Source organism: Copidosoma floridanum, unplaced genomic scaffold (genome assembly GCF_036245765.1).
Source record: "Copidosoma floridanum isolate Cflo_tuat_1 unplaced genomic scaffold, Cflo_Japanese_pri ptg000019l, whole genome shotgun sequence".
In the NCBI taxonomy this organism is placed as follows: Eukaryota; Metazoa; Arthropoda; class Insecta; order Hymenoptera; family Encyrtidae; genus Copidosoma; species Copidosoma floridanum.
In genome coordinates, this window is record NW_028321896.1 from 2482941 (window position 1) to 2507545 (window position 24605).

General features: G+C 33.8%; 3 protein-coding genes and 1 long non-coding RNA gene across 4 annotated transcripts; 2 read left to right on the top strand and 2 right to left on the bottom strand.

Moving 5' to 3' along the window:
* Window positions 1-3134: 3134 nt before the first annotated feature.
* Ddrgk1 (DDRGK domain containing 1) lies at window positions 3135-6930 on the bottom strand. Its single transcript, XM_014349506.2, has 3 exons — window positions 6796-6930; window positions 5502-5750; window positions 3135-3793 (listed from the first exon to the last, which is right to left on the bottom strand). Exons 1-3 carry the CDS (start codon window positions 6878-6880, stop codon window positions 3261-3263), a joined length of 867 nt encoding a protein of 288 aa, XP_014204992.2. The 5' UTR covers window positions 6881-6930; the 3' UTR covers window positions 3135-3260.
* A 3405-nt stretch (window positions 6931-10335) lies between these two features.
* On the bottom strand, window positions 10336-11066 carry LOC149374487 (uncharacterized). The gene is made up of 4 exons (XR_016293094.1): window positions 11046-11066; window positions 10722-10963; window positions 10441-10643; window positions 10336-10372 (listed from the first exon to the last, which is right to left on the bottom strand). It is a non-coding gene; the product is annotated as an uncharacterized LOC149374487 (long non-coding RNA).
* Window positions 11067-13497: 2431 nt separating this feature from the next.
* eca (transmembrane p24 trafficking protein eclair) lies at window positions 13498-15013 on the top strand. Its single transcript, XM_014349500.2, has 4 exons — window positions 13498-13833; window positions 13942-14162; window positions 14409-14555; window positions 14652-15013. The coding sequence occupies exons 1-4, from the start codon at window positions 13701-13703 to the stop codon at window positions 14799-14801; spliced, it is 651 nt and encodes a 216-aa protein (XP_014204986.1). The 5' UTR covers window positions 13498-13700; the 3' UTR covers window positions 14802-15013.
* Window positions 15014-15668: 655 nt separating this feature from the next.
* LOC106636944 (eukaryotic translation initiation factor 4E type 3) lies at window positions 15669-19677 on the top strand. The gene is made up of 6 exons (XM_014349504.2): window positions 15669-16043; window positions 16895-17015; window positions 17956-18063; window positions 18226-18348; window positions 18523-18622; window positions 19339-19677. The coding sequence occupies exons 1-6, from the start codon at window positions 15823-15825 to the stop codon at window positions 19371-19373; spliced, it is 708 nt and encodes a 235-aa protein (XP_014204990.2). The 5' UTR covers window positions 15669-15822; the 3' UTR covers window positions 19374-19677.
* Window positions 19678-24605: the final 4928 nt, after the last annotated feature.

Consider the following 24605-nt stretch of genomic DNA (forward strand, 5'->3'; position numbering starts at 1 on the left):
TTCTCTCGCAAATGACCAATGCAAATTACTTTTAGAAACTATTGAACTTATTCTGCTTGGGCAGTATCATGTAATTATATTTCTATAGAAATTTATTTTAACTGATTTTTTTTTTCTCATAGTAAAATTAAGATTTCCCCCATCGTTCAACTCTTATTCATGAATCAGACAGAGAGAATGTTGAATTTTTTCATAAATTTATTTATGTTTACACTTGATTAATTAAAAAATTTAATGTAGAAGATTAAGCAAAAAATGTTCAAAATGCAGTATAATTTTCCTTGATAAAATATGTTTGTATCATAACAATCTCAACCAGTGCTCTTGGCGCAACAACAAAATGGCGAACGTTAACGTTCACTCGTATAAGAAACCGTGAATGTTATTTTTTTGTTTACTAATATGTTATTTATTTTTAGAAAGCAATGCAGATTGGTAAAAAAGATAGCTGATTCATCGCAAAAACTACGTTTGACGCGCTTATAATGTGCAGTTAAGGCAAACTAGAATCTGATGCAACACTGAAATCAGTGGCGTCAGATGCGCCATATGCAGATATCATGGAACATTCTCTTTGATGTTCGTAATAATTATGTAGAAAAACTGCGACGTTTACTTGGCCAAATTCAACTTAAAAAATCTTACGGTCAATTTTTTTTTTTTCTTTGTATTGACTATTCATGTGGTAAAATTGCTGTTTATACTGTATTCTTGTTCTGTTTTGTCAAAACTACAGAAACTTTAGTACTGAGTTATGTTTACACAAGGAATTTCTGCATCTTTTACAGATCCAAATATAGTCACGATAATTTCCACTATTTGTTCTGTAAAAGTTTAGTAATATTCAATACTCACAAGCTGTCCAAAACGAAACACGTGAGTGAACCTGTACGAAGAAAAAATACATCTTACCTATCAGTAATTTAGTGTTTGGTAATTTGGTAGTATATGGTAATTCAGTTTTTTTTTTTTTTTTTTTTTCAATTTTTTTAAAGGAATTTTACACTACAAAATTTTATTAATTATAAAAACTAAATTCAATGTCGACAGAAAGTTGCTAAAACCTACGTGAATATCATCATTATATTCAGGTCATCTCAACTTCACTTTAATGTAATAATAATCTAGAGCGCTTGTGGCAAATAATTTTTGTTTTTGTAAATTATAACTATCTCACTGATTCCCATTTTCGTTAAAAAGGTACTTAAAAGTTATGTAATACTGTGTTTTTCTTAAAAGAACATGAAGACCATAAATTGTATTCAGTTTAATAAGAAGATAGGCAACAGCGTCGTCCATTGGAATAACTAATGAGCAAGTGCAGGATTTCATCAAAATTTTTTGTTATTTCATATTAATATTTATTTTAATAACATTGATGAATTTGCAAATTTTTGATATTAAAGTAGTCTCCAAAGTATGACGTTGCGAAATTATGTAGACTAAAAAACTACCTTTACGAAACAAGTTTGATTTTTTTTCGATTATACGAAGTATAGCCATATATGTATATATATATATATTTATCTGTTGATTCAGGACGCGCTCGAGAATTTGAATAATTAATGAACGAATAACGTTCCCCGTAACGTTTGAATTAGCATCGACTTCCTTGTGGTACTTGATGTCAGCCGAGGCAGGCACGTAGACATACAAATGGCAGGATAAACCTACCCATATCATACCATGCTCACGCCTTCTTTGTTCTCTGGACTCGCGTACGTGATGACGTTCACGCGTTTCCGAAATGATTTGACCTTAAAAATGAGTCAATATCTCGGAAAGGAAAGAACGCAGTTTTTGGCTTATTTTTAGGAGATTCCTAACATTAACATGCATAACTATTATTTATTCTGTTTTCCTCGTTTTTCTTTAAGAATAAACAACTTATTAATCAGAAAGTTTATTGAAAGCAAACTTTATAAAATTTTTCAAACCAGTTTCTATACGCTCTTTGAGTCGGACTGTCCAGTCCACTGGTGTGATAATTAGAAATCGTTATTATGTTGTTTGTCTTATACTCAAGGTAACACGTTTGCCTTACATTACTTATTTCTTTGTTTGATAAAAAAAAATTTTTTAATTCTGTTTTATTTCGTGGGCTACGTCATGGATTTTGTTATTATTTTAATTAAAAATTTTCCTTTCAACACATAAGCTCGATAGAACAAGTTTAGCTTTATAGTTTTATATATAAAAACATAAAAATATAAAAAACAAAACGTGTATCATAACATTGAGATGTTACAATTCTATGAACAATTTTTGAAATTAAAAATAGTCGATGTCTAAAATATATATTTCTATTATTTTATGTTACCGAAAAGTAATGGCCATTGCCCTCAAAACTCGAAGTTCATGAAAAAATATTAAAAAATGAAAAGAATTTTTTGTAAAAATATTTTATCCACCATTTAATACTTGGGATCATGTACAGTTAATAAAAATTATACATTATTAAAATATTAAATTTTTTACATTTTTTAAAAAAAAAGTTACTTTCATGCCATGAAAAAAAAAAAAAATTCAAACCCTAATAAATTAATTAACAACTTAATAATATATTAAAACGTTATTATTTTTATTGTTTTTAACATCCAACAACATAATCGTGATCAAATAATGTTCAGTACAGCTATATGCTATCGTATGTAACACATAATAATTAGTATTATTTTATACAACTATGTAATAGAAACAAAAAAAATTATAAAATGTAGCGAAAACAATAAAATTAATATTTGTAAAAAATTATTAATATCACAGTAAACGGTACAGTTATTGACACCTTAAGGTAGTGATTTACCCCTGTATGATTTGTATATCTATATATAAAGGCTCCATTTAAAAATACATGTGGTGGTCAATCACTATCAGGGGGTCAACAACTGTACCCGTTACTCCTATAAATTCTAATTAAAATTTTTTTACCCAATAAAAATTATAGCAGTAAAGCCTTGTGCGTAGAAACGCAAGTTTCTTTTGAATAAATTTAGCCACTTGGTGTTAAAAAAAAAAAACTAAAAAAAATTTCCATTTCCATCAACTTTCCATCAGAATGCCATTCACCATATTTTAAACCAACTGTTTGGAATTGGGGAAAAAAGATACGGTAAAAATACCAATCGTTGTATAGAAAAAAAAAGAAGTTTTTTTTTATTAAATAACGTTAAAAATATATATTCAAGTATGTACATTGATCCCCACGAAAGATCCAATCGTAATCCCCAATCCCAGTCACGTCAGCAGCTACACGTATCCTAAGCCTCGACAGGTTTGCACTGAGTTCCCGGGTTGAGATTGATGAGATCGTTCGACTTCTCGGCTAACTCGGCGATGCTGACCCGCCCCCGCTGTCGGATGAACTTGGCCACGGCCTCGAGCTCCTCCCGCGCTATGTAAATAAACTTGCCACGGTCATCGATGACACCACTGAGTATGCCATCGGACAGCATCTGCTGGATTCGCTCGATCGCGTGGGTCGTCCTCAAATTGAACTGCTGGGCCAGATCCTCGAGAAGGACGACCTTGCTGCTTTTGATGTAGTCGACGAACTCCTGGAGCAGGTTCCTCTCGGCCTCCTCGTCCTTTTCCTCGTAGCCTTCCCCCTCGATGCTAAAGGCCTCTTTGAGCTTGAGGTACTCCTCCTGCTCCCGCCTCTCCTTTTCCTCGCGAGCCTTTCGCTCGGCCTCTTCTTGTTTTCGCTCTTCCTCGCGCTCGAGGGCGCTCTGCTTGTCCCGCTCCTCCTGCTGCTGCTGATCGCGGCGTTTGCGCTCCTCGCGCTCACGCCCCTCTGTAACATGACAATTGGTTAAAATTAAGAACTACGAGTTTTTTTTTTTTTTTTTTTATTACACATTTTTTGACATTAACGTATGTACCCTAAATGAAACTCATTAAATCGATAAAAGTTTCATGCAAAAGTCGTACGGCTTAACCACTTGGTGACCATGATTTTCAAAATTTTTTGAAGTATAACTCATTTTTTTTTTTCTTTTCTTATTTTTCTATACAATTATCGAAAGGTGTAATAATTTTGATTAAGCATTTTTCTATTAAACTTTTTTCAATGTACTAATGCAGTCAAGATCTTTAATTGACTCACGCAGTCAGTCTGCGATGTATCGTCACAGGAATAAGCTTGAGCGTCATAGTTAATACTCTCAACTTTATACCTATGCCTTAAAAAATATGTACCTTGACGCGTTAAGTAAAAAAGTTACTAAATAACAAAGTACAGAGAAACTGGAGGTTCATTGGTGAGCTTCCCTTAACCAGATAATTCCTATACTCCACGCAGTCCACGCGCGTCGTGTGATTCACTCACACAGTTTACGTGTATGCAAAATGAAAGTTCCAGCGCCGATGATTCTCTTTTTACGGCATAGACACGCACGGGGATCTTGTATGTATTTTAGCGTCTATTAGCATTATTCATGTTTTTCATTGCGCGCTTCTTTTAAATATGGAACTCTCTTCGTTTTCAGGTCATTAAAATTATAATTCTCGCAATTCTGACTATATAGTGTTAGGAATCCTTGTTACGAGACTTTATAATCATTCAATTTTTTTTACTTATTCTCTTTCAAGAAAATAATCACGTGCTTTTTAAATCCAATCACGTGATGGATCACGTGATCCTATCTACGCAGGTATAATTAATCACGTGACATTAGCTGTTTTTTAGTCGGGCCACGCAATTAACTGTCGTGGGCTTTTTTTTTGTGAATCTAGTTTTCCGAAACTTTTATAAATAAAAGTATGATGCATTAATACATGAGAAAGGTAAATATGTTTGTTGTCAAACTGTGTTATTATTTGTAAGAGAATTTATATTTCAAATGATATAAATCTGTTATCTGTGATTTTCAATAAATTAAACTTTAAACCACTATGTATACCCAAAAATAGGTATTTTTGTTTCTTCATAGTCAGAAAAGAAGTTTTACAGGTTTAAAAAGTCATTTTCTTGAGTAATATCTTTAAAAATGTAAGGCTTGCGCATTCGGTGTAACAAAAAAAATGGATTAAATTTATTTGAATTGTAATAGGGATGGTCTCTCCTACAGCCTATGTTTTATATTTATATGTGGTCCAGGAAAGTTGGAAACCTTGTTCTATTTATTTTCATTACATATTTATAACTAACATGTGATCATTACGGTCTAAATAACGATAATCAATAAAAATAGGTGCAAAACTGATGTAGTATAGTGTTGACATTTATGAATTGAAATAATTTAAAAAATTACATACTAATATGGTTACACTTTTTAATTTAGTAGCAATTAAGCAATCGTGCCTTGGATACAAAAATTTAGTTTTTCGCAGTAATGTTACACATACAACTGCTCATTTCAAATTGTGGGTTTGGTAGGGTGTGCAAGAGAAGGGAGTTCGGCTGAATTTATAAGTTATGAAACAAAAAATCCTACTCAGGATTAAATCGTGTGTATTAGACAACCAAATAGGTACACGTTTGAAATAAATGGTAAAAATACCTATTTCTCGTTGAGCCTTGCGCTCAGCCTTGGCCTCCAGCTTAGCACGCTTTTTAGCACCAACTTTGCTCAGATCGGTAGATTCTTCGGCTGGAGTTTCATCATCATCCTCGTTGGCATTGTCCTCGTGCTGCTGCGGTTCCTCCAGCGCCCGAGCTGGCGCACGTCGTTGACGAACTCCACGGACACCAGCTCGTCGTACTGCTTCCTGTCCTCGTGCGGCCGGTGCACCATCGCGTTGTGCTTTCTCTGAAAAAATTTTATTTAAACAATATTATTTAACAAAGACATAAATTTAAGAATGTTTCACTAGCTTTAATTTGAAAATCCTTCCAAGAGCCTAGCTCATTTTTGCAAACTTGTTTTTCACACCAAATACTTTCAATCCTTATTTAATTAATTAACTTTTTATTTATGAAATACAGTCAGCTTGTAAAAAAAACGTACATATGTGAAGTAAGAAATAACAGAATATGTATTTATGAAATTTTCATTTATTATTTTTATTTATGTTGTGGGCTATTATGTTAGTTGTCTAGTGTAACTTTCACGTTGTTTTAGGCTGATAGTTTGCAGAGGAAGAAAAAATTAATGAAACAATTATTTATGAAAAAATAAACATGAAATGTTATTATGCAACATAATAACACAAAGCCAACAAATACTAACAACATATTAAACAGTTAAGAATTAAGTGAAAAGAGATAAGTAGAAATGGAACAAATGTGATGAAAATGACTTAACTTTAACCTTAAGATGTATTTCTTACAATCATACATTTCTTGAGTTAGAGTTAAAGAATTGCTTAGTACAAAAAACAAAACAAAAAAAGGATTTTATTTTACGTCAGTAAATAGTAAAAAAAATTGGTTAGTTTGTGACTAGAATACAAAAAAAACTAGATTGAAATTTGTATAAATGTAACCATATATTTTTATCAACGGCGTATTTCATAATTTATAATACAGATACTACAATAAAAATTTAGTTATCTTCATGCATTGAATTGAAACTGTATTTTACACTGTTGTAAATTTTAAAGCATTAGTTATTAGGTAAAGATCACAAGTTTTAGTCCTCCATATTATTACACATGATTTAGAGACTAATATTTCAAGAAAAAATTAACGTGGAATTTGACAATAAACTTATGTTACTCCAATTACACTAACTAACTATGAGAAAACAAATTTAACATCTGTTGTAGATTATCAGAGGTTACATTCACAATTCTAATTTAAAAAAATATGTAATAAAGTTTATAAGATGACTATTGAAAACGTTTGATCAATACTTGTGCCACGTTTCGAAAACCATGTGATCCCAACAATCAGAACAACGAGCAACGATGCAATTGATATTAACAAAAGAATATCCATTTTGGCAGCTACAGCATCAATAAAGAGAGACACGTATAGAAAACAAACAGGGGAAGTGTGCTTTCTGCTTGAAGCCAACCTAACCTTAACGGGTACAAAAGCAAAACTAGAAGAAGACACAACATCAAACGTGGGCATCTATCTCTTTCGCACACTCCCACCTTTTGAAATGTGCAAGAGAGACAGATACCCTTATTCCATGTTGTGTCTCTTTCTACTTGAGCTTTAGCGCCGAACATGAGAACGAGCAGTAAGAAAGTATAGTAATTTTGTAAACTTCGATTAATGTAAAATAACGTGGTTGGTGAAAACGGAAGAATAGGGTGACCAAAAAAAAAGCACGTTTGACACAACCTAGTTTTAAATATTGATAGTGATTATAAATTACCGAAAACTTTGCCCTCCTTTTAAAGTCACTGCGAGATTCAGTTCTTTCTTTGAACATATAAGATATTATAGAGCCGCTAATCTTTTTCATCTCCATACCACATTTTACTGGCACAGTCATTATTGACACAAATTTCTAACTGGAAAAAAATTATAATTCGACACTGACGACCATTGATAAATTTAAAAAATAAAACGTTAAAACGAAATTAGCTTAATAAAATTTTTATGAGCCATACAAAATAAGAAGAATATTTATGGCTTTAGAGGTCAGTTTCTAGATAAAAGATAGATTGTAAACTTGCCGCAAATAAAACAGAAAATTTTAACTTTTTATTGTCTATTTACAAAATTAGTTGCGGCTGGTTTATAATTAATAATATGGCTCTACTGTAAATAGCAATAATTATTTGGATCAGCGCCATCTAGCGGTCTTTATTTTTTGGCCAAAAGTGGCTCCTAAAATTCTCAATCAGAGCAATCAGGATTAGAGCCATTTAGTCGATTATAAACCAGCCGCAACTCATGATGAAGCTATAAAGTAGAAAAGTAACGATACGTGTGTTTTTGGCGGCAAGTTAACAATTTATTTTCTACCAAAAAATTGACCTTCTATGTATTCATACTTTTGAAAATGAATTTTCGAATAATTATAGATTGTTAACTTGCCGCCAAAAACACACATACCGTTACTTTTTCATTTTATAGCTTCATCATGAGTTGCGGCTGGTTTATAATCGACTAAATGGCTCTAATCCTGATTGCTCTGATTGAGAATTTTAGGAGCCACTTTTGGCCAAAAAATAAAGACCGCTAGATGGCGCTGATCCAAATAATTATTGCTATTTACAGTAGAGCCATATTATTAATTATAAACCAGCCGCAACTAATTTTGTAAATAGACAATAAAAAGTTAAAATTTTCTGTTTTATTTGCGGCAAGTTTACAATCTATCTTTTATCTAGAAACTGACCTCTAAAGCCATAAATATTCTACTCATCTTATATGGCTTATAAAATCGACCATATTTACAAAATTACAATATACTTTAGACTTTTTACCATTAACTCATGGAAGCACAGCCCTTTCACTTAATAGTTCCATAAACAGTTAATTTATATAATATGTACATAGCAAAATTAACGTAATAAATGAATAAAAACGTATAATAAATGAATACGAAAGCAAAATTTTACCATCATTTTAACACAAAATTCTACACTAATTAGTTGATTTTCTTTCTATCAAGTGTATATTTACTGCACTTTTCACAGATTTCTGTAATTGACAACATAGTAAAAGACGTAATTGATTATTGAATATTGTTCGGCAGATTTTCGGGTGCCGCCATCTGAAATCGGAGCATAAATATATTTATGGGTGTATTCCGCAAATGCTGCCAGCAGTTAAGTTACGTAGGTCGTGGTAACGCCGCATGGTCGGGCAGCGCTAGCGTCAACCTGTACTAACTGTCGGTGGGTTCCGCATGTCAACAAACTTTGATATTTTTTACTGTTTTCTCTCCCATGCCATCTGATATTTCGGAGTTTGTTGACATGCGGAACCCACCGACAGTTAGTACAGGTTGACGCTAGCGCTACCCGACCATGCGGCGTTACCACGACCTACGTAACTTAACTGCTGGCAGCATTTGCGGAATACACCCATAGTCCGCAGGCTAAGTATACGTCCTTAACCGCCTTTTTCACTAACGTTTAGAATAATGATTGAGACAATCAATGATTGTATCATGAGTTTTTGTATAAAGTTCAATTTATACAAATAAGTTGGTAAATATAGGCACACATGATTAATATTTAAACATTTTAAGCTGTATAAATATATAACATAGATTCCAAATATGCATTATTACCGCTGGAATATGCTAACAAAACCAAATATCCGTCTTTCTCACCCAGCAAAATAATAGGTATCTGTATAATCCTGTATCAATTTATTGCACACATGCGAAATGTTCAATGACAGTAAACAATGACATAATTTCAAACTTTACTTTTAACTCTTCATTTCACACGTAATTTTACAATGCAATTGATAAATTATTATTCATACAAAAGTATTAATATTCTTATAGGAGGTCGATTTTCAGGCAAAAGATTATTTGTAAACTTGCCGTAAACAGCACAGCCAATGTCAACTTTTTATTTTCTATCTACACAACTAGTTGCGGCTGGTTTTAGCGTTTCAGATTTCTAAACTAAAAAGTGGCCCTAAAATTCTGAAGGAAAGCTTTAGATATTTTAGGCCCTAGAGCCATGTTGTCAATTATAAACCAGCCGCAACTTATTTGACAGATACAAAATGAAAATTCAACATTTTCTGTGCTGTTTGCGGCAAGTTTACAATTTATCTATTACTCGAAAGTATACATATATAGGAGGTTAATGTTCGTATAAAACATACACTGCAAACTTGCCGCAAGCAGCACAAACATCGTTAATTATTTATTTCGTATCTATTTCAAGAGTTGCGGCTGGTTTATAAGTGACTAAATGGCTCTAGGGCTAAGCTGCCTACAGCTCTCCTTCAGAATTTCAGAAGCAATTTTTGGCCAAAAAAATCACGACCGCTAGATGGCGCTGATCCTAATGATTATAACTACTTATAGTAGAGCCATTTAATTAATTATAAACCAGCCGCAACTAATTTCGTAGATACAAAATAAATAGCTAAAGATAATTGTGCTACTTGCGGCAAGTTTGCAGTGTATGTTTTATACGAATATCAACCTCATATATATTTATACTTTTGGGTAATAGATGAATTGTAAACTTGACGCAAACAGTGCAAACAACGTTAACTTTTTATTTTATATTTATGAAATTAGTTGCGGCTGGTTTATAAGTAATTAAATGGCTCTAGGGCTAAGCTGCCTAAAGCTCTCTTTCAGAATTTCAGAAGCAATTTTTGGCCAAAAAAATCACTACCGCTAGATGGCGCTGATCCAAATGATTATTTTACTATACTTATACTAGAGCCATTTAATCAATTATAAACCAGCCGCAACTAATTTCGTAGATACAAAATAAATAGTTAAAGAAATTTTCGGTTCATCAGTATCATTCTTTATGGCTGCTTTTAGTTCTACCATACAGTTATTGAAAAGATTGGTGGATGTGTTATAAATATGTAAATTAAAAACAAAAACATACCTTTAGCAAGAGGAACAGCTTTCAAACTACATATCAATATTTTACTCAAACAAATGTTTCTTTCTTCAATCACAAGAAAAAAATCTCCATACAATTTTCCATTTTTGTAGTCATTGGCTAAAACTTGAAAATAAATCTTTTTTGATACTTGAAACAACTGTCTTATAAAATTCAAAGTATTATCTGACCAGTCTTTTTGAACACTAAAGGAATTGATTAAAATAATGAAACAATGAGATTTTGTAAGCATGTATGAAATCCATAAAAAAAATATATGGTACCAAAGTTTCGAATCAAGAGGCACAATATTATACAACCCAACAGTTAATGTGAAGTGCTCTACTGGAACTTGACTGTCTTTATACTGTACAAGAGACTTGGTAGGAACATTAATAGCTATGCCATAATCTATAAGAAATACTTCCGATGAGTTTGAAGTTGTGTCAGTAACAATACCTCTGCATATCCAATCAGGAAGGTCATATTGTTCATCATTTATGCTACTCAGTGATACAATCACATTCTAAAACAGTTAATGAAAACATGTGGCAAAAGAGCATTGAGGCAGTGAATTTCGTGCTGGCAAGTATACTTACATTACTTACATCACCAAGAGCAATACTTTTTATATACACCAATATCGACCTCCCTTATATTTACACTTTCGGGTAATAGATAAATTGTAAAGTTGCCGCAAACAGCACAAACATCGTTAATTATTTATTTTGTATCTATTTCAATAGTTGCGGCTGGTTTATAAGTAATTAAATGGCTCTAGGGCTAAGCTGCCTAAAGCTCTCCATCAGAATTTCAGAAGCAATTTTTGGCCAAAAAAATCACTACCGCTAGATGGCGCTGATCCAAATGATTATTTTACTATACTTATACTAGAGCCATTTAATCAATTATAAACCAGCCGCAACTAATTTCGTAGATACAAAATAAATAGTTAAAGATAATTGTGCTACTTGCGGCAAGTTTGCAGTGTATGTTTTATACGAATATCAACCTCATATATATTTATACTTTTGGGTAATAGATGAATTGTAAACTTGCCGCCAATAGTGCGAACAATGTTCACTTTTTATTTTATATTTATCAAATTAGTTGCGGCTGGTTTATAAGTAATTAAATGGCTCTAGTATAAGTATAGTAAAATAATCATTTGGATCAGCGCCATCTAGCGGTAGTGATTTTTTTGGCCAAAAATTGCTTCTGAAATTCTGATGGAGAGCTTTAGGCAGCTTAGCCCTAGAGCCATTTAATTACTTATAAACCAGCCGCAACTATTGAAATAGATACAAAATAAATAATTAACGATGTTTGTGCTGTTTGCGGCAACTTTACAATTTATCTATTACCCGAAAGTGTAAATATAAGGGAGGTCGATATTGGTGTAAAACATACACTGCAAACTTGCCGCAAGTAGCACAAACAATGTTATCTTTTTATTTTGTATTTACTAAATTAGTTGCGGCTGGTTTATAAGTAATTAAATGGCTCTAGGGCTAAGCTGCCTAAAGCTCTCCATCAGAATTTCAGAAGCAATTTTTGGCCAAAAAAATCACTACCGCTAGATGGCGCTGATCCAAATGATTATTTTACTATACTTATACTAGAGCCATTTAATTACTTATAAACCAGCCGCAACTAATTTGATAAATATAAAATAAAAATTGAACATTGTTCGCACTATTGGCGGCAAGTTTACAATTCATCTATTACCCAAAAGTATAAATATATATGAGGTTGATATTTGTATAAAACATACACTGAAAACTTGCCGCAAGTAGCACAATTATCTTGAACTATTTATTTTGTATCTACAAAATTAGTTGCGGCTGGTTTATAATTGATTAAATGGCTCTACTATAAGTAGTTATAATCATTAGGATCAGCGCCATCTAGCGGTCGTGATTTTTTTGGCCAAAAATTGCTTCTGAAATTCTGAAGGAGAGCTTTAGGCAGCTTAGCCCTAGAGCCATTTAGTCACTTATAAACCAGCCGCAACTCTTGAAATAGATACAAAATAAATAATTAACGATGTTTGTGCTACTTGCGGCAAGTTTGCAGTGTATGTTTTATACGAATAATAACCTCCTATATATGTATACTTTCGAGTAATAGATAAATTGTAAATTTGCCGCAAACAGCACAGAAAATGTTGAACTTTCATTTTGTATCTGTCAAATAAGTTGCGGCTGGTTTATAATTGACAACATGGCTCTAGGGCCTAAAATATCTAAAGCTTTCCTTCAGAATTTTAGGGCCACTTTTTAGTTTAGAAATCTGAAACGCTAAAACCAGCCGCAACTAGTTGTGTAGATAGAAAATAAAAAGTTGACATTGGCTGTGCTGTTTACGGCAAGTTTACAAATAATCTTTTGCCTGAAAATCGACCTCCTATAAGAATAATAATACTTTTGTATGAATAATAATTTATCAATTGCATTGTAAAATTACGTGTGAAATGAAGAGTTAAAAGTAAAGTTTGAAATTATGTCATTGTTTACTGTCATTGAACATTTCGCATGTGTGCAATAAATTGATACAGGATTATACAGATACCTATTATTTTGCTGGGTGAGAAAGACGGATATTTGGTTTTGTTAGCATATTCCAGCGGTAATAATGCATATTTGGAATCTATGTTATATATTTATACAGCTTAAAATGTTTAAATATTAATCATGTGTGCCTATATTTACCAACTTATTTGTATAAATTGAACTTTATACAAAAACTCATGATACAATCATTGATTGTCTCAATCATTATTCTAAACGTTAGTGAAAAAGTAGCGCTAGCGTCAACCTGTACTAACTGTCGGTGGGTTCCGCATGTCAACAAACTCCGAAATATCAGATGGCATGGGAGAGAAAACAGTAAAAAATATCAAAGTTTGTTGACATGCGGAACCCACCGACAGTTAGTACAGGTTGACGCTAGCGCTGCCCGACCATGCGGCGTTACCACGACCTACGTAACTTAACTGCTGGCAGCATTTGCGGAATACACCCTATATATTATCGAAGTCGGTGACGTCGTCGTCGTGGTCGTGTGTCGGTCATCGGTCTCTTTCTCTTTGAGGTTGAGTTGGTGATACCTACATTGCGGGAACAGGTGACGTGTGCCATTTCGTATTTATTTTGCCGTGGCCGCTCACCCATATTTCATGGTAACTCGTTTATTTTCACCAATTATTCGAGTGTTTCGCCAAGCCCAAGTTAATCAGAGGGCTTGACGGGTAGTTAACCAATATGTGGAACGCTCTGCGTTACCTGATAGCGCTCAGCGTCGTCTTCGAGTGCACGTCCGGTCTGTACTTTCACATCGGCGAAACCGAGCGAAAATGCTTCATCGAGGAGGTCCCCGACGATACCACTGTCCTGAGTAAGATTTCATCAAATTATAATAATAATTTGGTCCCTATTAACATTACCCCTTAACGTCCGTATGTGCACGGTGGTGATAATTAACCTTTTTTACTCTGTACACCAGTGACCTACAAAGTTGAGCTGTACGATCCCAGAAGTCAAGGATTCATGCCCAGTAGTCCTGGAATTGGTATGCACGTCGAAGTCAGGGATCCAGATGACAAGATCGTTCTGTCCAGGGTCTACAGTTCTGAGGGCCAAATATCATTCACTTCCCAGATTCCTGGTGAACATTTGATCTATTTGTACTCAAACAGCACTGCATGGTTCAGTGGAGGACAATTGGTGCGTATGATACTGTGACAGTGTGTGTTTTTGTCAATTACACTGCGGTTAGTTTGATGTCTATAAACTTAATTTACAAGTTTTTATTAACAATTAACGTCCATACAGAGATAAACTTGTAAGCCAGTGATGCTGAAGTTTGAATCTTAATCTTTGACACATATTGTAATGTTGCATTAGGCTAAAAAAAATTTTTTTTTTTTTTTTTGGAGTAAAGTCACCTGCATACAATTTAATTATTTTTAGAGGGTACATTTGAACATCCAAGTTGGTGAGCAGGCCATTGATTACGCTTACGTTGGACAAAAAGAGAAATTATCAGAGCTTCAACTGCGAGTCAAGCAGCTTTTGGATCAAGTCGTCCAAATTACTAAAGAACAGAGTTATCAAAGAGTGAGAATAGCTTTTTCTTCATTTACATTAAAAAATACTCCTAGTTGTAGTGACGTTTGTTTATAATCATGAAATAATGTAAATTTATTTTTTCAGTACCGAGAAGAAAGATTCAGACATACTTCTGAAAGCACCAACAGCAGAGTGTTGTGGTGGTCACTTGCACAGACTATTGTTTTGGTTATTATGGGTTCTTGGCAGATGCGCCACCTCAAAAGCTTCTTTGAGGCTAAGAAACTTGTTTAATTTTTCTTCAAGTATGAAACATCACGTGATACAGGAACTGAACTTTTTCCTATGACGAGTAAGAGCCAATGTGCAGTACTCAACAACATATTTGTATTAAAAGTGAATACTTTGAAGTTTTCACGTGAGATGAACAAAAAATTAATAACGAGAACGTTTTGTTGAGCCTTGATTTAAAACGTTGTGTATGATTAAAGATGATGCGATTTTTACCTGTTGTAACTAAATCGCGATTCCTCAAACACAATATCTTCCTCTTGAAAAGATGTAAATATTTTCATGCCACATCACACAGTTAAACTTATCCAGATTAATAAAAAACTCAAGGGTAATCTAATAAGGCTGTAAGTTTGCAACACTTTAATAAATGAGGGACAAGCTTGTTGAACAACTTGCCTTTGCATGCAAAAAATTTAGCAAATAGTCGCAAACAATTGAGTTGTTAAAATCTGAGTTTCATGTTTTTTGCAATAACTAAGCGAAAATTCCGGTTTCGTGTACAAGCATCTAGCTTGGTCATTGTTTTGATTTCGGGGTATTTTTTAATTTATAAATTACAAGCAGAATATACTTTATAAAAATAAACTCTCCATTTATAGTACGAATATCACTTGATTAATTATCTTGGAGAGCATAAACCTTTGCATTTAAAAGAAAAAATTCTCAAATATTCATTGTAGTGTTGCCAAATGTTGGCGTGCAGTACTGAAAGTTTTTCCTTATCTTTCTGTGTAAGTATTGAGATGATGAAACGTGAAGTGATCTCACAAAAAATCGTGAAATCATGCAAAATTGACGTCCCCTCCCCAATAATCCATAATCACACACATGGCGCCTCCCGTTTAAGCATATATAGACACAATTTGGTGTGTATACGTTTGTGGCGCGTCGATCAAGTTAGCTCTGCAGCGCTCATCCTGGCCGCGCTTGGTTGTAAACACCAAGTACAGAACAGCTCGCAAATATTTAGATTAAAGATATAGAAAACCAGTGAAGTGAGCAAATACACAGAGCGTGAAATATGTCCGATTCGGTGGTGATGGAGTGCGAAAAAGAGCTAAAGATAAGCGACGAGGAAAATGAAAACGGTGTAACCTGCCCTACCATCAACAGCAACGGCGATAACTCCTTGGATGTCCTGTCCAAGTCACCGGTCTTCAGCAGCGAGATCGTCGACAACATCAAGGAACATGATAATGCCGGCATACCTCTACAGACACCCTGGACCTTTTGGCTCGACAAGTGAGTCGTTTTTGTGTCATCTTTACTCTTAATGTTTGGTGTTTACATTATGATGTGCGTATTACGATGTATTTTTAGGAATATACCGTACTTTGGTTTTATTTCATCTTATTGCTTTTATTTTTTTTTTTTTTTTACAGTAATCACCTTGCTTTCATATTCCTTAACTTTCAAGTGTATTAAGGATGCATGTATTTGTCAATTTATTCCTTAAATCCTTACCCGCGAGATGTTTTTGCTCTTGTATCGCATATTTCATGGTTTTTATTTATTTCTTAAAAAGCAGAATTTACTTATTTTGTGGATGAATGTCAGCTGGCGGTGAATCATTGAGATAATAAATAAATATGTAAACACGTACCACGGAGTATGCACGCAGCTTTTCGATTTATCGGCCGTAGTATTAAAAGGGATCGATTATACTTACAGTCACGCATCTGTAACGGAAATTTCCAACGTACCGACCGTGGCTTAGTGAAATCCCAATTTTTTCACTTCTCGTTAGGTAAAACCTGTTATTGATCATTTTAATCTTTTTTTTTCACTGTAAAAACTCCCAAAGTTACCTTACACAATAAAGTGATGAAAAAAATTACTAGTAAAATAATATCTGTTTTTTATCGAGAAAAACAGTTCAGATGTCTTTCACTAACAGAATTGATTTCGTGTGAATTTATAATTTATGATGCAAATTTCCAACAATTTTGTTTATCATAAGTAACACGACACTCAAAAAGTAAAAAAAAAAAAAAAATGATAAATTGTGTTGAATAATAGTGGATAAATTTATCTCTAGCAATTGTTTAAAAATTCTAATTATTGTACGTAATATCAAATGGAATTGAATTTAGAGCGATTTCTGGGACAACCACTGAAGAGTATAAAGCTAACTTGAAGAAAATTTATACGGTCAGTACCGTTCAAAGTTTCTGGGCAGTCTTCAATCACATTCCCGATGCAAGTCAAATGCAGGTAAATTGTCGTAGATTCTCTTTGTTTTTGTAAATATTTTTCCTCTAACTATTCTGAACTCCATTTATAATGATGTATTGTCCAAAGTAAAATTAATAAATGAGGTAGCACTTTTTTTGGCATAGTTGAATATTTTAGCCGTGTATTTCTTATCAGGTGCATTGGCAATATTTCGATGTCAAAATCAACAAAGTAAAAACATGGAGAGAAAAATCGAAAACGCCGCAAGGGATGTGCGGCTAAAAGGAAATAAATACCGTTATTTCCATTAAAAAGTCTTTTGTCGAGCAATCGTACCTATTGATTTTAGCTAGTTATCATTTTTTTTCACTCTGCAACGTTTCGACGGTTTTTCTTTCTTTTGACATTAAAAAAAAAAAAAAAAAAAAAAAATTTTATTTCAAATAATTTCTTCTATACTTATAAAACTTTTTTTAAAATTATATTTCAAAACGTAATTTTGGCTAAAAACATTAAATAATACTCTGTATGCATTTACGACACAAAAAATAATACCAAAAATGAAATACACCATAAAAAAATCAAATCACACAGATTTTCTTGATTATTAACGTTGCATCTCACTCAACTTTCTTTCAATTTTATTTTGTTTTACAGAAATTAATCTAATATCATTAATAAGTCTATGGTTTTTTATTCGCATTTTGTGTTTTTTCTATTTTTGTTACATAATTTTTTAATAAAAAGTTCTGGACGTTATCAATGTTTAAACTCTAACATGCATCTAACGTTATATGTTAAACTGCATTATTACGGATTTACTGTGCATTTTTTATGTGTTCTTTATAAAACTTTATAAATATACTTTTTAGTTACTAAAAAAGAACCCCTGTCCGTATTTAATAACATCTTATGTATAAAAAAAAAAAAAATAGTATCCTAAAGCGATGCACGAAGGATACAAAATAAATGATTTCAGATACGATTTAGTTACCACCTGATGCGAGAAGAGCGATACCCGTTATGGGAAGAACCGTACAATCAAAACGGTGGTACCTGGCGCTTCAAATGTAACAAAGATGACACGGTGAGCTTCGCTTTTTCTCCATTTATTTCGTATCGACTCTCATTCGAATACATATCCCGTTCGATTGTTGGAGAAAAAAAGAAAAAAAAAAAAAAAAAAAAAAAAAAATTCGCACGTCAAAGAATGTGAAAACGATACTGATTGATGCGCATTGTTGTGCAGGCAACCGTGTGGAAAGAAGTCGTACTGGCGTCGATTGGCGAGCAGTTCACCGGCCATCTGGCCGAAGGCGACGAGGTTGTCGGCGTGACGGTGTCGATTCGCGATAGAGACGACCTCATTCAAGTAATTCAATGCACAATCACAACACAACTTTGCGAAGGGGCACTAAATTTGTTATTTTTTTTTAAATTAAACTAAATTAAAAACTCTTTTTCTTTATAAATTGCAGTACGCGAACGTTCGATTGACTTATCAAATTTATTGTTTAAAGATGATTTTTCTTTTTTCTTCGAAAAGGTCTGGAATGTAGATGCATCTTTGGCGGCGAAGGCTTCCGTCATGGAAAAGATTCATGCTCTCCTTCCTGACATTACGTTCCTCGCAGAATTTTATAAACGTAAGTTATTTAATAATTAATTTATAGTCGATTAGTAGGAGAATTTTTCGATGTGCGAAATCAAACAATACTACTTTTTATTCACTTTTTTGTACTACTGTTGAAAAAATAAAACTAAAGAAGAAATTAATTGTTTCAGATAAAACAGTTGAAAAATTATTCTGATTTTATCTGTCAGAAATCACGTTTAAACATGACATTTTTGATCAGTTATTTTTAGAAGGAAACAAAATACTTTCGTAGCAATTTGTAAAAAAAAAAAAAAAAATAGTAGATTCATTGAAAGTCAATACTTTGTTGTAATTTTAAACTATTGAATCATTACTTTTTCGCCAATCGAATACTGTGTAGGCTGTAATTAAAGTATCGGTAATAAAGATTGATTACTCGTGCGTGAAATTGAATGAGCGTACATACTTGTGCTATATGAGAAATTTGATACCTTGGAATTTTAGCAATGTGATCGAAGAATCGCTCGAGTGGGTAATTCCTGTATCATGTAATAAATCTATGACTTATTAAAAATTGAATGAATTCCAGGACAATGAATAGCTCTGTTATTAACATTGATTTTAATTTATAAATGACTTCTCGATCTTTGATCAAACTCAAATAAAAAAAAAATAAAGACCCCAATAGTCCTATAAAGTATAAAATTAAAAAAAAAAATTATCATGAATAAGTGATTAAAAGATGACAATAATGTTTTGTTTTAGCCCATCAAACTCATCATGCCTTCAATCGTCATTGAGCGATGATCACGTTGTTTAAGTCGCCACCGTAAATATATTTTTCAAAAAAATCGATGCACGTGGAGCAGAAACCGACGATGTGATACCAAAAGGAAGAAGCCCGACGAACTTTTTTTTTTCTGTCAATGAATACTCCAATTTACCATACCTATGGCCTTTGCTTCGTATATTTTTACCTTTTTTTTAAGTTAAAAAAAACAAGTGTAAATTTTTGCATAACCATAAGTTTTAATATTGTCTGCTGAGTAGCGTATATACACGCAAAGTGCGTTAAAGTATATTTTTATATTGACAATTAACCAAATAAATAAATAAATTGTTTCTACACTTTGTTTCCGCATAAAATCATTTTTCTTTTTTTCTCTTACCCAAAAAAATATGACACCTGCTTCTACAGCCGAAAATTCAAGCGTGGGCTGCGCATCTCTACGTAAACGTAAAAAAAAAAAAAAAAAGAAAAAAAGGTCGAAATACCGGAAGCAATCGTGCGTTTTGAAAAACCAATCCACGCGCGTATGATACCCCCGCCCCCCTACTTCTCGATTCACGAAAAAGAGGTGACAAGTATATACCTACCTACGTGCGACCTTAAGTCGTGCGTCTGGCGCCAGCGAAATATCGCCTGGAGTGGGAGACACGATTGATTAACCGGTCTAGCTGGTGCTCGGCATTGTGCACACATACATGTGGTGTACGGTGCCACCTAACGGATGAGAAATTTTTATACTTTACCGCGCCATAAAGAATTGGCTCCGGAACGCGAAAATTTTTCAACACATCGGGACACGAAAACATTTTTTACAACTTTCACGGCCTTCCGGCGTCGACCACTCGTGCAATTGTATGGATGTTACATTTGCATGCGTTACGTGTGCTGTTGTCCGTTATACTGGCGAATGCTGTGTTATCATCTCGCGCCGTTACTCCCTGGGACGACGGGAACTATTGCACAAGAGAGTCGCGTATGTAAGGACGTTGATTAGATTAGCGATGGTGCAGGGGAGCGTATCTCCGATGAAAAATTGACCTCTTGCTCGTGCGTTCGATTAAAATATAATCGAGTTTCCGGGGATTAACTGCGACGTAATTTATTGAGTTGTAAAATCCATGGGTGGGTAAGACGGATGGTGGTGGATATGCGCTGACGGACGATTTTTCGAGGAGATGAAGGGGGTTGGACGTTCGGAAGGATATTTATCGAGCTGCGGCGACAGGTGGACTGAACTTCTTATTCGGAAGCTTCGTGACTCGATTTTCGTCGAACGGCCTTTGCGGCTATGGTCGTAAGCGTTTCGACATCCGGTGACACGTTGCATTTTATCGCACGGCTGTAATTTAAACGGCGTCGTGGAGTTATGAATGACAAGGACTTTCGAGGCTTGTTACGTCTGATTTTTTAACGTGAGGTTTTGGAAAACTTGAAAATCGTTGGAATTTTACAATAGTAGTAACTGCACTCCAAATGGATATCGTTACATGCATCAAATATTATCAATTCCTCTTTGTAGAAAAACAATTTTTTCATTCGTATAAATTAAGTATGAATATTGTGAGAAAAAGGATAAACCATCGCCTGAGAAAAAAAGGGGTATAAAAGAAGAGAACATCTTCGATTTTTGAAAAATAAGGGATCGGCTTCGTTTTGAAATGAAAAAAAAATACTGCCAAAAATCTCGGGTAAGCGGATAAAAGAGAAACAGTTTTTTGGAGCTAAAATACGATTTAACCTTCGAGTATTTGCGTAGTAAAAATGCAGTCGAATTGAATCGAAGTCTCGCTGAAGGTTGCTTTTTTTTTTTTTTTTTTTCGCAGATACTCATGTGAATCTTGCACCATACATTAACGTCCTTAAACCTCTTGCTTTATGTAAACTGTTCCTTTACAGTTTAAATTCGAGTTGTCCCCCAATGGATTATTTATATATTTATATTCTAGACAGAGGAGTCTACATGATTTCAAAATACTTGTAATGATTTCATTGGTTATCCTACAAAAAGTTACTTTGTTTGGTAAGTGGTATTTTTTTTATTTTATACTTACTTTATTTTACATACATGTACCTATTATAAAAATATATACATTTGAAGGACAAAAATAGGTAGTTGTAATATTAGTACTATTTTTAACACGCTTTTTTAACATAGTGTTTTTTATTTGGTCAAAAATCATGATACTTGAACGTATTAGATGATAACTGAATGATTTTTCGAAGATAGTCAGACTTCGGCACAACTATTTTATGGATTTTTCAATGTTTAAAAAGGAAATTTTTTTCCTGAATAAAGTGTATTCTTTTATCTAAAAAAATATCCCGTTCAAAATATTATATTGAGAAAAATGTTTTCTTGCAAATAAGTGTATTTAAGATATTACAAATCATTGTTGAGTACTTAAAATCAAATAGTTAATTACTTTTTCAAACACTTGGGCAATTATTTTTTGAAAATATTTTTTTTTTCAAATTGTAATGCATTGTGTTTACTGGAAACAATTTTGTGGTGCACTGTGTTGTAAGTATTAATTAAAAAACAATTTATTTAGCGAATGTAATGGATTACACTTAGTAAAAAAAGTATATCTAAAAAAAAACTATACTTCTTTAAGTCTGACCAAAGATTTATAAATGATTTCAAATTTATTCAATTAAATGGCGTCCAAACGATTTCACGGACTAAATAGCCCCCTGGGTTGCCCCCCCCCCTTTTTTTCTCTCAAACAATAAACACATTTTTACACTTCCATTTCCTCCAGGAGTACAGGAATCTATTTTGGGTTCTCCTTATTCGTGTACCCACCTGTGCTCGATTTCCGTGTCTTTCAAACTTGTACTTATCTTATTTTGGCAAAAAGTCAAACGGTGCACGTGCCTAATACAATCCGATCAACTGTCACAAGCCCGGAGTCACACTTACCTTTGATTTTTATTTTTTCCCCTTTTGCATTTGCGGTATCTGAAAAAAATTCAAATATTAATTATCGAACAACAGAAAATACCTAGAATTTCCAACGAACGATTGAACATTCACGCGATAACTGCGGCGAAGAACTTGCCGAGGAAAACTCGCTGTATTGATATCGGGTAAACATGAAATGCGAGTCCCATTGGTGCCGTAGACAGGGAAACCTGTTCAATTCAGAAGGGAAGTCGATATTTGCTGGTATCTATACTCTTGAACGGTAAAAATAACAACTTTGTAAAAACCTTTGAAGCACTAACCGATATTTTCTTTTTCTCTTTTTCAAATGCGATGAATATAAATATTCACAAATTAGACGTTCGATGAAACCTCGAGCTTACTTTATTTCTGTCTGTTTGTGTTATTGTAAGTAAATACCCATCAGGAAATCAGAAATTAGTTTAAGTACCCCATTCGTAATGTTTTCGTGAAACAACTTTTTATTTTTTTTATATATGTATTTATATATACGTATACATTAATATTATCAAGTACGGGCGTTTTAATAAAAATGAAGCATTGCTTGTTTTCGAAACTTTAAATGAAAAACGACATGCGTCCCCAACACTGAACTACTTAACATAGAACTCTCCGCACGAGGACCGCTTTTTTTCTTCTTCTTCATCTTCGACTCAAATTATTAATCCACCTCGGTAACCCTTTTTGCGTTTTATACATATATATATTTTTTTCTCTGTCCAACAAACAGCAGCACCTTCGTTGACGAAAAAATATATTCACCTCCGCTAATACACCAAATGAAAAATGTCAAGGATGCCCATACACGTCTCGAGAGCTCTTTTAATCTCCCAAGTGTTATGATTCCTTAATGGCGCCCCGCCACACTTCTTCTGCTCCCGCTGTTGCTGGCAATAAAAATAATATTCGTGTCTCGATGTACAAGGCAAAACAGGAAAAAAAGAAGAAAAAAAGAAAAAAAAAAAAAAAAAATTTATACTTACCTATACGGTCCCTCGCGCAAGGAGGTGAACGACCGACCTCGCAAGGTCGCAACCACGCGCTCTGCCAATGGATACATACTTATATGCGGGCATTTTTAATAGAGCGACGTGTCCCTTATAGTAGAGTATACAGTTACGAATCATCTGCTGTATGCGATGGATGTAGGAATAATTACCTTCATTTATATTTCAATGGTGTTCGCTCGATCGACTCCTCATTAAAGAATAAAGTACAACACGTAACTGTATTGTATACGTGCATGGGGAATGGTATTTACGTATTTTTCCATGCGTTTAAAAAAAAAGAGCTGCAAATATATGCGTTTATACAAAACTTATGGTACCCGTCTTCAATGGCCATACGTATAATGTGTGGACGTATAGACAGAAGCGTAATAATCGTCGCGAAAAATAAATTTCCGACGCCATAACATGTATAAAGCTGCTGCCGGTCGTGCCATCGCGTTATATTGGAAAAATACCGTCGGATGGGGCGGATGGCGCCAGAGCGTCGTTGCCGCCGTCAGAGGAAGAGAGAGAGAGAGAAATGGATAGCCTTATTCTGCCGTTCGGTCGGACGCGCGCGTGGTTAATATAATGTGGCCAATAAATCGAGAGGCGCTTGCAGATGAAAATAAAAACAGATTTTTAATGCAGGAATTTCGAGGGTCCATCCGTACACGGGGGACAAGGGGGAGCCTGTAGTAGCTTGATTATTTCGGCGCGCCGTCGGTGAGCTCCGCTTCTTCTGCTGTTGATTATCGATTATGCGACACGGATTATCGGTGATATTCCCGCACGTGGAAATTAGGCTCCGCCTGAGTGTCCTCATCTTTTTTTTTTTTTTTTGTTTTTTTGTTTTTTTTTTTTTTTCATACCGCTTTGGTTACGCAGGGGGAAGAGTTTTTGTAAAATTGTAGCTTTTTTTTCTCGGTGTATGAATAAAACTTTAAGAGAATTAACGAGGTCACAACGGGAAATTTTCTGATTTTTATCAAACGTGTGTTTCGAGGGGATAACTGAACGAAATCTGCTATTGTTTTTAGTCAATGGAATATTTGTTTTGGTTTTTTTTTTTTTTTTTTTTTTTTAGCTGAATGCATAGTTTTGGCACAGAAATTTGCAAACTAGTACTTTTAAAAAAAAATTTATCCCCAAATACTAACCAATGCAGCTGGTTTTAACTTGTGACTTGAAATTACGTTAAAGTAGTAACTAAGTGACTGATTTTACAACTAACAAAAATAGACGAAAATTACTTTAAAAGGGTGTGAAATACTTACATGAATTTTAAAATTTCATAAAGAGCACA

Coding starts and splice junctions, on each gene's coding strand:
- Ddrgk1 (XM_014349506.2), bottom strand. CDS start 6,880: ATGGATATTCTTTTGTTAATATCAATTGCATCGTTGCTCGTTGTTCTG. Junction 5,751..6,795: donor GTTTTCGAAACGTGGCACAA/GTATTGATCAAA, acceptor AAATTTTTTCAG/AGAAAGCACAACGCGATGGT. Junction 3,794..5,501: donor CAAGGCTCAACGAGAAATAG/GTATTTTTACCA, acceptor GTCATGTTACAG/AGGGGCGTGAGCGCGAGGAG.
- eca (XM_014349500.2), top strand. CDS start 13,701: ATGTGGAACGCTCTGCGTTACCTGATAGCGCTCAGCGTCGTCTTCGAG. Junction 13,834..13,941: donor CGACGATACCACTGTCCTGA/GTAAGATTTCAT, acceptor TCTGTACACCAG/TGACCTACAAAGTTGAGCTG. Junction 14,556..14,651: donor AAGAACAGAGTTATCAAAGA/GTGAGAATAGCT, acceptor TTATTTTTTCAG/TACCGAGAAGAAAGATTCAG.
- LOC106636944 (XM_014349504.2), top strand. CDS start 15,823: ATGTCCGATTCGGTGGTGATGGAGTGCGAAAAAGAGCTAAAGATAAGC. Junction 18,349..18,522: donor ATAGAGACGACCTCATTCAA/GTAATTCAATGC, acceptor TTCTTCGAAAAG/GTCTGGAATGTAGATGCATC. Junction 18,623..19,338: donor CCTCGCAGAATTTTATAAAC/GTAAGTTATTTA, acceptor GTTTTGTTTTAG/CCCATCAAACTCATCATGCC.